Here is a 12,500-nt window from a genome sequence, read left to right as displayed (position 1 = left end):
TACATATAAATATAGACTGCATATAAATATTTTATCAAATTTATTTAAAATTCGCTGTACTTAAGAGTACAGATTCATATAAACGTATAAGTGAACTTTAATTTGCATGCATTTGTTCATATAAACAACGAAATAAAAGTCAAAATTTAATCAATAGTAAAAAATGTTTAATGTGCATTTATAAGGGTGTCTTTAATAAAGAAAAGAGAAAAATGGTAAGGCAAATGTGCAAGGATTCGGCAAATCACAAATACTGACACAAACAACAACAGCAACTATAATAGCTATAATTCTACACAACATTGGAGAGCACTATTACAACTACAGCTGACAATAAGTGGTGACGGTTCAGGGCGAGTGCGAAACCACAAAGTAAAATAACAGGTAGCCTACCAGGCAATGAGTATGACGTCCAAGATGTGCAGATCTACCACCATAGCGAAGCTGTTAATTCAGTACCACAGAGAAATATTTGGAAAAATTGCTGACTGTGTAAAGCTTGGAGTAGTTGACGGTTGTGTTATTGTTGTTGTTGCTTCTGGTAATCTGAGCAACTGGAACAATTTACAAGGTAATGAAGAAGAAAATCAAAATAGATAAGTAGTAAAGTCGTTTGATTCGGTGTACCGGTATTAAGTATGCAATGAACTTACAGCATTGGGAAATTCCGTCCAGAACTGCCTTGTCGTTGAAGTGATGGGACACATCGGACGAAAACGGAGGCGGAGTTGGGGGGAAAAAAAAGAAGAAAAAAACTGATGGAAATAAAGAGAAACTAGACTGACAATAGGAAAGCAATGAAAATCTAAATATTACCGGGGAAGAAAGTAAAAACGACAACCACCAACTAAAAGGATAGTTTAGATATAAAAGGAAATTAAAACAAAACAAAAATAGTAAACAGATAGGTAACTGGGTTAAACAGATACTTTTCAGGAATTAGGAAGTGACGATCAATAATTGGGGAGGAGACACATAAATAAGACAAGCTAAAACAAACAAAAAACAAAAAATACTATAAAAAATAAACGAAACGGCATCAACCAGAAATGGATGGTGTGATAAAAAATATTTCTAAATAAAAAAACATCAGAGAAGTATTATAGTAGAGACGAAACTGGTGAAATTGATGATAATAATAATAATAATAATAATAATAGTAATAATAATAAATTAACAGGGATTTATCATAGAGTAAAAAAAACAACAACTAAATATAAAGGAATCGAAATCAAAACAAAGGAACAAAACTATAGTAAAAGATACAGACTGAAATATAATCGAATAATTGTTGAGATATATATTTTTTAGAGTGTAGGCGAAGGACGGAAAGCGTTTAAATAAATAAGCAACACAGGCAGTGTGAAACAAACGAATTGAAATTATTTGATTGGATCGAAGTATCTCCGACAACAGAGATGGCAAGTTCACTTCCTGGAAATGACAAATAAAGAAAGAAAAAGAAAAAAAAGGAAGGGAAGAAAAAAAGAAGACGGGCTTCTAAGGAAAACTCAACTAATAGGTAAAAGAGGGTGAAATAAAAGGAACAATGGTTTGAAAAAGTAAGCAGAGAAACAGAGAACACTTGAAAACAAATGTGTGTGATGCTTGGTAATAAATACTCTTCCACTCTCTCGTTTATTAACGTAGTGTTACGCTTGATAACACATGATTTCCTTCCATTCTGTCATTGTTGTTATTTTAATACTTTTCTTAATTCTCCTCTCTCTCTCGCTCTCTCTCTTTGTCTCTCCCTCTTTGTCTCTCCCTCTTTATCCGCGACAGTCTTGTTACTTAAGATATATATATAAAGGTTGTCCGTTTTTACCCGAGCTGCTTGTCACCAGCTGGTGGAGTTCATTTCTAATATACAACGGGAAACAAGTCTTGGCAACTCTCCGCTGAGATCACACGCGCGCAGAAGCGCGGTGTGTGTAATCCAATTGCTTATACATAAAAGAAGCGACGTTGACTTGCTGTTGTCGCTAGAAGTAGCGGTGGCAGCGATGGAGATGCTAGTGGTGGTCGTCATCTGAAGTAGCACAAAACAAGAGATGAGTCCCAGGCCAACAATAGAGATGTACACAACCACGACTACCACCAACAGCGCTAGTGCAAGTACCGTGCTGATGGCTGCTGACAAACCCGTCCCTCAACATAAACACACGAGCGCAAGCTTCAAGATTTCATTCAGAGGGAAAAATCGATCACATTCAGAGAAGCGCGCCCAGACGCGCACGTGCGTGCACGCACACACAGACACAGTCAGTCAGTCAGTCAGTCAGCCAATTTCTCTCTTTCACACACACACACACACACTCTTTCTCTCTCTCTCTCTCTCTCTCTCTCTCTCTCTCTCTCTTTCTCTCATCGTGATTCTGGGACTAACCATGGAGTTTAGCAGTGTTGCAGTCATGGGATTTTCTAATGATACATTAGACTGTAACACTATACTTCAATCTATTATCTAACAACATTGTTTTAGTTATAAATTCATATTCAAACGAATAACGAACGACTCACTCTGATAAAGTAAGCTTACTCAATCGCCACACAAGAACACTTTCAATTGGACGAGGTTTTTAAACTTAACCAATTCAAACCCCACCTACTACTCACTATCCATCATATTTCGGGAGTTTTTGAACTTGTCAACTTAACAAACAAATGTTAATAGGAATCGTCCATATTAAATCTCTCTCTCCCCCTCTCTCTCTTTCTCCCTCTCCATTTGTTTTCTTCAATTGATATTGTCTAATTTTACCATCGGATTTTTCGTGAAATTATTGTATAACGCGGGAAAGGGATATAAACGAGTATATAAACACACACACATATACAAGTATACATATATATCTTTAAACAAAAACATTCACACATGAATCTCTCTCTCTCTCTCTCCACACACACACACACACACACACACACATATGGATTGGTTAGAATTCCGACCATGAGTGTTCGGTAGTTCGATTAACTGAACTATCCGGCTCAGTGAATTGGTGTGTAAGTGAACTGACTGAATTTTCCAGACACGCGCAACCTTAATCTATATTTCAGGCAGAGATCAGCGTGACACATAGTGTAACAAGACAAGACTTCTAGATCACAGGTACACTCCATCTAATGGGCTTCTCCATAGTTTCCTTTTCGCTTGTTCCGCTCACAAAGTATGGGTCAATCTAAAGCCATAGAAAACGAGACTTGCCTAAGGTGCTCTGCAGCGGAATCTAATTGATAGCTCATATATATATATATATATATATATATATTTATATATATATATATATATATATATATATATATATATATATATATACATATAGTTCTTTTAATCGTTTCAGCCCAAAAGCTGTGACAATACTGGTCTAACACACACACACACACCACTCTGCAATTGTTTATATATATATATATATACAAACATATATATATATATATATATATATATATATATATATATATATATATATATACATACATATATATATACAAACATATATATATATATATATATATATATATATATATATATACATACATATATATATACAAACATATATATATACAAACATATATATATATATATATATATATATATATATATACATACATATATATATATACATACATATATATATATACATACATATATATATATACATACATATATATATATACATACATATATATATATACATACATATATATATATACATACATATATATATATACATACATATATATATATACATACATATAGATAGATAGATAGATAGATAGATAGATAGATAGATAGATAGATAGATACATTTCTTTTATTAGCCACACAGGGCTCAATGAAGATGGGACAAATACAATGTAGAGCTTTTCTTTTTGGGAGGGGAAGAAAAAAAAATGGGGGGTCGATCAAAAGGGATCGTAGGAAGGAAAAGGGGGTAGTTCGATCAAAAAGGATCAAAAAAAAAAAAAAAAAAGGGCGATCAATAGGGATCGTGTATCACACAGTAATGTTCTCGTGTAAAAGGAGGGGAGGACAGTTTAGGTTTGGCCGTGGAAAGAAAAGCCTATGGAAAAGACCACGGTAACCTTGGTCAATATTCTCATTGAAGAAACTATAACAGTAAGTGACTCTCTTTTGCCTTTTTGTTTTCTTTTTTTTTCTTGGATTTTTTTTTTTTTTTTTTTTTTAGTTCATAGGGTTATGCTCAAGATGGCTCCGTCGTTCACACGTGCCATCCTTGCTACATTCACCCATCTTTTTTTGAAGCATTCACTAGACAAGACTTCCCTTTCTACTCTCACCTTCCTCTTCAGGTGATACTTGAAGAAGTTGATGAGAGATTGCCCAGAGAGGAAAGTCTTTGTCTCTAGACCTTTCAGACGCGTCCACCATACACATTCTTTCGCCATAGCCACAAGTACGATGAAAATAGCTCTTCCTTCCCGTTTAAAGGAAGGAGGCGCGACAATATTCACGATAGACTCGGCTGATAGACCGACTCGTCACACACGCGATAGCAGTTGTTCGACGTAAGCCCACAGCTCGGAAATGGTGGGACACTGTACGAGTGCGTGCAGAACGGTTTCGTCGCTCTGCCGGCATCTCGGACAGGTCGGCCCCGTGTTTCTCGAGACATGCCTGTAGAGCTTATCCCGAACGGGTAGTGCTTCTCGATAGCACTGCCAGGCCAGGGATCTCTGGAAGTTGTCCATAGGTCCCGGTCCGAAGGTCGTCTTAAACAGGCGGGTCAGGTATTCCTCGTCGACGCCCAGGTTCGCCCCGAGATCGTCGTCGTACCTTCCCTCCACTAATCCACTATAGAATGCGTTAGTTGTGATGCAGTCGCTCAAGGTTGACCCGGGTTGTTGGAGTTGCCGAAGAGCAGCGCGACACTCGCGGTGCCATTCGCCCTTCCTCGGCCTCTTCTTGATCCACGACTGCAGTTCGGTCATGGAGACGAGCTGCGGGAAAGCGCGACGCACAAACGGCGACCACACCTGTTCACCGTTGTCTACGTAGAGCCGGAGATGTCGCAGTCTCAGCGCGTGTCTGCGCATCATCAACCACGGCATGCCCAGTCCTCCTTTTAACGGGTGTTGGCAGCAAACGGATCGCCTAACCATCGGAACGCTTCCTTTCCACAAGAAGCGGAAGAGGATGCGCTCCAGTTTGGTGATGGTAGGGTCGGGACAAGGCACGACGGTCAGGCGGTAGTAGATGACGGACGCGATGTACGTGTTCGCCACCTCCGCCCGACCTTTCAGGGAAAGCTTCCTTTCGGCCCATTGCCGGGCTAGAGTGGCCACCCTTCTCGTTATCTCGTCCCAGTTCTTCGCCGTTTGGAGGTCTGGACCAAACCAGACCCCGAGCAACTCAACCGGACCGTCAGTCCAACGTCCCACGACAGAGGCGCTGCTTGACGGCATGAGCTTGCTTCTCCAGGTGCCGAGCCGCAAGCCCACTGACTTATCCCGGTTGATTTTTGCTCCCGTTACCGTTTCGTAGTCTTTCAGTGTCTCGCCGACAAGCTCAATGTGCTTTTGGCTAGACACTATGACAGTGACGTCGTCCGCGTATGCCGACACGCTCGTCCCGCATCCCAACTCTCGCGGGATGCCCCTCAGCGTCGCCAGCTTCCGCAGTAGTGGCTCGAGAGTCAATACGTACAGGAACGACGAGAGGGGGCATCCCTGACGGACCGAACGTGCAATGTCGAATGGTCTTAATAGGTGCCCATTGACGCGAACTACCGAACGGATGCCCCTGTACAAGGCAGCCATCCAGCCGCGGAAAATGGGACCGAAGCCGGCCGCCATGAGGACAGCCTAGATAGATAGATAGATAGATAGATAGATAGATAGATAGATAGATTGATAAATAGATAGGTAGATATAGATATCGATGTGTGTGTCTTTGTTACTGTTTATCCCCACCTCATCACCGCTTAACAACTGGTGTTGGTGTGTTTACATCCCTGTAACTTAACAATTCGGCAAAAGACCCAAAAGAATAAGTACTAGGCTTCAGAAAAATAAATCTTGGGTCGATTTGTTTGACCCAAGGATAGTCACAGTCAAATGAATGCAGAGATGCTCAATATAAAAATCACTAGGTAGCGCTGAAATGATTTGAACATACACCTCGAACTCTTACCGAGGACTGACTCCGCGGGCTATAAGGGGAATCCAGGTGAGTATGTGTGTGTGTGTGTTTGTGTGTGTATGTATGTATGTATATATATATATATATATATGTGTGTGTGTGTGTGTGTGTGTGTGTGTGTGTGTGTATGTATGTATGTATGTATATATATATATATATATATATATATATATATATATATATATATATATATATATGTGTGTGTGTGTGTGTGTGTGTGTATTTATGTGTACAGCCTCCAACAACACAGTATCAGATCACAAGATACTATGTCACCACCATGGAAGTGTGTGGATGGTGCACGCACTGCTCCTAGGAGGAAACAAACTGCACTGCAGTGCAGATAGCGGCTGCTGAACAATAGGCTTTTTTTGGAGGTTGCACAGAAGATTGCAAGACAGCTGACCTGGCTTCACCAGACATTCAGTATGAGGAACACTTACCAATATCCACGACCACCTCAAACAACTAAGGATCCGAGGTAGCCGTCTCTGACACCTCTGAGCATGTCAGACCAGTGGCCACTACCGACACCCTACATGTCACACCAGTATTCTTGCTGAACATCAGGGGCCTCGTAACGTCCCAACAACGCAAAACACAGTACCTGGGAGACTAAGTGGCATTTAATCAAGCAATATGCGTGTCACTAACAGAAACACATTTGAATGCGGACGCATCAGATGCTGAGATACACATATCAGGGTATGTTGTTTCGAAGTGACAGGAGAGAAAGGACTCATGTCGGAGTGGCTATGTACATCCGGGAAGATGTCACGCCTGTGATCCTACTGTCACATTCAAACTCGGCCTGTGACACTCTGGTGGTACACATTAAACAGATGAAACTAGTAATATGTACCATGTATTGCCCACCAGATGCTCCAAATCATGAGGATTCATTTGAAGAGAGCCTCCAAGAAATGAAGGAAGTATTAACCAACCTCGATAACAGCCTGCACATACTTGTTTAGGGGATTTCAAATGGCCTGAGGGCCACCTTCTCTCAGATATGTCACTGCATGGCCTGAGGCATGCAGAATTTCTGCTTGACCTCACTAACATGCTCTTTATGGAGAAAATAGCGCTCCACCTAACAAGGGGAAAAATGTCCTGGATCTCTGTTTCACAAACAACACGGTGCTCATCCATAATGTTGGGGTGACACCGACGATTTTCTCGGATCAAAACTTAATAGAACTAACAATGAATGGTCCGCAGAAGACTACAAAGCTGATTGGAAGGGTATCGCGAAAGAGATCATGGAAAATAATTGGTCTGCCAGTCTCTCTATAGAAGACATTGACATAAAGTTACAACACGTTATGACTCATGAATGACATCTGCAAAACATTTGCTCCAGAGAGGATGCCAAGCTAGCAGAAAAATATAATACCCAGGGATAGGAGGATTCTATGAGATGACGAGCAAAAATCTCAAATCGTCTAACTGGGCCACTAAAGGATAACAAATGATCCCACCTCAAACGAACATTGTTCGAGATCGATAATGAACTCAAACGCTCCCATGAAAAGGAGAGGGCAGAAAAGAGACCAGGGCTGTCAAAAATATTAAGACAAACCCTAAAGCCTTCTATAGATATGCAAAAGAATCTGCTTCAGTACGGTGCAAAATAGGGCCTCTACTTGAAGACTACAGACTCCCAGAGGATCAGTGAAATACTGAATGTGCAATACAAGAGTGCTTTCACTACTTCACTAGGACACTTGCAAGTAGCTATGCCTGATGAGTTTTTTGGTTCCACAGATCTACGCAACAGAATGGCAATTATTGACAGCATCAACATAGAGGAAACTGATGTGATATCAACAATTGATGAGATGAGCTCAAACTCAGCAACAGGCCCTGATGGATTCCCAGCAATTCTCCCAAAGAAATGCAAAGGGGCTCTAGCGAGACCACTTCAGATTCTCTTTCAGAGCTTCCTCACAACTGTGAGACTTTCCAAAAGGTTAAAGGAAGGCATTATATGCCCTATCCATAAGGGAGGTGGCAGAGTAGACGCTAAGTATCATAGACCTGTCTCTCTAACTTCCCATGTCAGCAAAGTCATTGAGCCCATTGTCAGGAAGAAACTAACTGCGTTCTTTGAAGATAATGACTTGCTTCCTGACATTCAGCATGGCTTTCGCTCAGGCAGAAGCTGCCTTACACAGTTTTTGCAACACTATGACTGGGTGTTGAAACAATTAACGAATCGCTCAAATGTAGACGTGATATGTCTCGACTTTGCAAACGTGTTAGATGAGGTTTATCATGAGATGATATGTCACAAACTACGGAGACTCGGCATAACTGGGAAAACCGGAGAGTGGTTGCATGACTTCTTAAAAGACAGAAGCCAGGCTGTAACAGCCAACGGAGCTCTCTCCACAGAGACATTGATAGAAAGTGGAGTGCCTCAGGGAACTGTATTGGGGCCACTGCTGTTCATGGTAGCTCTTTCAGACATATCATCAGTTACACAGATAGCCACACTTACTAGCTATGCCGAAGACACAAAAGTAGTACCAGCAGTCAAGGAACCTTCTGATGCCAATCTTCTACAGAAAGACCTAGATGCCATATTAAAGTGGGCTGAGGACAACATGCAATTTAATGCAGGCAAATTCCAAGCCCTCTGCTATCAGCTAATTAGTGCTCAGAAGTCACAACAACGGTACTTTGGACCAAAAGGAGCGGCAATCCTAGAATCACACACAGTGCGTGATCTTGGGATTGATATGAGCAACGATTCCTAGTTTCACACGTATGTCATCAAGATGGTGACAGTGTGCAGGTGAATGGCCAGATGGATTCTGAGAATCTTCAGAATAAGGGAGCAGGAAACTATGCTGGTCCTATGGAAGACATTTGTCTTCAGCCGTCTGGACTACTGCTCTCAACTGTGGTCACCTTACACTGTAGTAGTAGGATTAATAGTAGAACTTGAGGCGGTTCAACGATACTACACAACGAAGATTGCGTTAATGGAACAGCTGAGCTACTGGGAGAGGCTAAAAGAGCTACGACTCTACCACCTGGAGAGAAGTATACCGTGATATATGTGCGGAAGATACAGGAGAGGCTGGCGCCAAACTTTGGAATTGAGAGTTATACCAGACCTCGAAATGGACGTCACTGCACTGTTCGAAAAGTCCCAGCTGTCTCATCTAAGGCGAGGACCATGTACTGCAATAGCTTGGGATCGAAGGGCCCACAACTTTTTAACTCTTTGCCAAAACATCTAAGGAATCTCCATGGAGTGGGAGTAAATGGTTTCAAGAAACAGCTTGATCTCTTGCTATCCAATATCCGAGATGAACCAATATCAATGCAGCAAACGCCAAAGAGGGCAGCGGTGTCGAGCTACCTCCTTCACCAAAAGCTAATCCCATAAAATTGGCCACTTAAAAGGTGGTTACACTGGCGGTGCCCCGGCATGGCTGCAGTCTCATGGCTGAGTCATATAAGAGAATAAAAGAATATATATGTGTGTGTGTGTGTGTGTGTGTGTGTGTGTGTGTGTGTGTGTGTGTGTGTGTGTGAGACAAAATAAGTTTAAGAAGAGAGAAAAAAGGGTTTCTAATAATAAAGATTCATCATATTCTTGAAAATCAGCCAAAGCAGGTGATAAGAATATGAAAATAATATTTGAGAAGTTTCGTTATAGGTATAAGAATTTAACATAAACAAGTATTAAAAAAATGGAGAAAAGATGTTGAATCAGAAATAGATTTATTACAAAACTGGATTCAATGCATACGTACGTTTAGAAAAAACAATGCAAGTATGTAAGAAAAAAATTTTGATCATAGTAATTATAATTATAATTATAATTATAATTAAATGTATGTATTGTCATTCTCATCAGTGGGAGGAATCTTTTGGAGAACATCAAAAAAGTTTAATAAGAAGAAATAAAATAAAGTAAAATAAAAATAAAAATAAAACAAGATACAATAAGAGAACACAGATGGGGCAATAAAGAAAAATCGGATAATTTGCAAACAAAATTATGAAAGGGAAAAATAATGCTAACAATAATAATAGTGAGAGACGACAAAAAAGAAAACGAAAAAGAAAGACATATCAATGTGTATGCAAGTCTATGTGTGTAGTAAAACTATAACATAAGAATCTAACGGATATGTTTAAAAAATTAATAAAAGGTCGAGACGAAATACAGTGAAAACAAGGCCACGGGTGCCTAGTAGAGTACAACGTAACAATTTCACTAGCAGAAAAAAAGCCATAGAGAGTTATACGTATACATAAAATTATTGAAAAACGATATATATATATATATATATATATATTACGGATATGTATTTGCATAGCAAGCGACCAGTTCTGAGATCGTGTGCTGGAACGAAAACAATTGCAGTGTGGAATGTGTTTATAAGCTATTTAAGAAACACACAAAAACCGTTAGATTCACTTCAACATTTAAATTCAATTTGCCAAAATATTTTCGTCGCTTTGAGGCCGCGACCTGTTCACTGCCAAAATTCCGTGATGCAGCACGGAATTTTGTCAGTGAACGTACGTATGCATTGAATCCAGTTTTGTAATAAATCTATTTCAGTTGTGGACTGCAGAATTGTGAAATTAAGTGTTTTTTCTCAAGTACAGAACGCAATGCCACTCTGGGAATCGAAACTACGATTTTGCGATCGTGAGTACAACACCCTAACCACTAGCCCACACATCCACAAACACACACACACACACACACACACACACACACACACACTCGTGAGTCACTCTGCTTCTCGATCGATTCCATGTAAAAGTGAATTATTTTCAAAAGTGATAAACGTATAAATACATAGAAATAATTAGTCGAATAAACGTTTGATAATTAACATAAAAATATACATAGACATAAATGCGTATATGTGTATGAACGTAAAAGAATCAAGAAATAATTTTTAAAGGAATGTTTTCTCACTTCCAACACAAAGTATTATAGAAATACAGAGAATTAAATAAGTATTTACATACGATTTAATGAAAAGATCGATACATTTTTAATTTATTCCAGGTCAATGTAAATACGCGTATCTAAGGAACCTCGGATGTACATTTTCCCATTTTCGCTGCAAAATTTTATTTCTTCCTTATAATTAAGTAAACTAGGAGGGAGAGAGGTGGGTATTTGAAACAATGGTAATTTATTCTTTCACGAGTTTCAGTTATTGAACTGTAGCTATGCTGGGCCATATCGATTACTATATTATTTCAGTTTGATACTTATTTTATCGGTCTCTTTCTGTTGAAACGCTTCGTTACGAGCCACAACATAACACTGAAATGGATACAGAAACACAAAGCCAATCAAATTTCACCCACAATATATCGGTCAACCCAACGCTGTAGAAAACACACACACACACAAGGTGCTACGAAATGGTTTCGAACAAAGAACCTCGTGTTTCCGAAGCGAATTCCTTAGCAACACAGCCATTCTTGTGCCTATGACTATATTTGTCGTGGAATCAAAATAAACTGTCCGAAGGAGGCGGAAAATAAATGTTAACCAAGCAAGTAGCTAATAAATCTATTGATAAATTACATAAGGGACCTGAACTGTAATCAATGCCATTTAATACTTATCTAGCGATAAGTCAAAATGCTAAAGACTAGATTCATTACTTACAAGCATCCAGGAAAACATTGATTTACAGGGTTCTTTTCTATTATTTTCGTAGTAAGCAAGAAATAGTTTTATCAACGGCATCGGTGAATGATGTAGCCTACTAAAGCTAACCAGTAATTTACTGTTAAATAACATTAGATCTCATCCTATCAAAATACAAAACTAACATGCTGTTGTCCACATCACCTCTTAAATACAACGTGATACCTTCTGAAACTTGCGTTGACTTTTAACTAAAATTGAAAAAATAAACTGGTGCCATATTATTTGAGTTCAAATCTTGTAAAAGCAGCCTTATAAAACCATATATCAATGAATAATCCCTCATAAATTAATAAAGGGCACAAATAGCCAAATAGCGTGTCAGCTTCGTAAGTTACTATCAAATATTCACTTTCAAGAACCCAGCTCAATCTTGGTTCACATTTTACAATAACGGCTTCATGATTGTAATAAAGTACACTAAGTATTAGAAAAATACAAAAACAGAATACAATTGATTGAATTGACCTAAGATATTACTATCTCGATCCAAATACGTGCATAGACTGGCATAATCCATTTTCATTTAAGACAGTTTTCTGCATTTGGTGGCATCTTCAAGTTATAATAAATTCAGTTAGATTACCTGGGGCCGTCCATTTTGCACTATGGCGAGCGTATACGTTTTAC

General features: G+C 39.2%; 1 protein-coding gene across 10 annotated transcripts in view; it reads right to left on the bottom strand.

The window, feature by feature from the left end:
* LOC106871173 (innexin unc-9) overlaps nt 1-12,500 on the bottom strand; it is a 740,381-nt gene that overhangs the window by 121,331 nt on the left and 606,550 nt on the right. The window contains exons 1-2 of one of the 10 annotated variants that reach the window (XM_052978619.2): nt 654-2,314; nt 394-554 (exon numbers count right to left, since the gene is read on the bottom strand). The exons of 7 other annotated variants lie outside the window; for them this stretch is intronic. In XM_052978619.2, coding sequence (XP_052834579.1) covers nt 394-437 — 44 coding nt within the window. In that variant the 5' untranslated portion in view covers nt 438-554; nt 654-2,314. Of the gene's footprint in view, nt 1-393; nt 2,315-12,500 lie in introns of those variants that run through there. 2 more of the 10 variants (XM_052978620.2, XM_089347516.1) reach the window with 2 other exon arrangements.

The sequence above is a fragment of the Octopus bimaculoides genome, chromosome 2 (assembly GCF_046866305.1).
Source record: "Octopus bimaculoides isolate indiv1 chromosome 2, ASM4686630v1, whole genome shotgun sequence".
In the NCBI taxonomy this organism is placed as follows: domain Eukaryota; kingdom Metazoa; phylum Mollusca; class Cephalopoda; order Octopoda; family Octopodidae; genus Octopus; species Octopus bimaculoides.
Note: the sequence above shows the minus strand (reverse complement) of the source record. Positions and strands in the feature narration are given on the sequence as shown.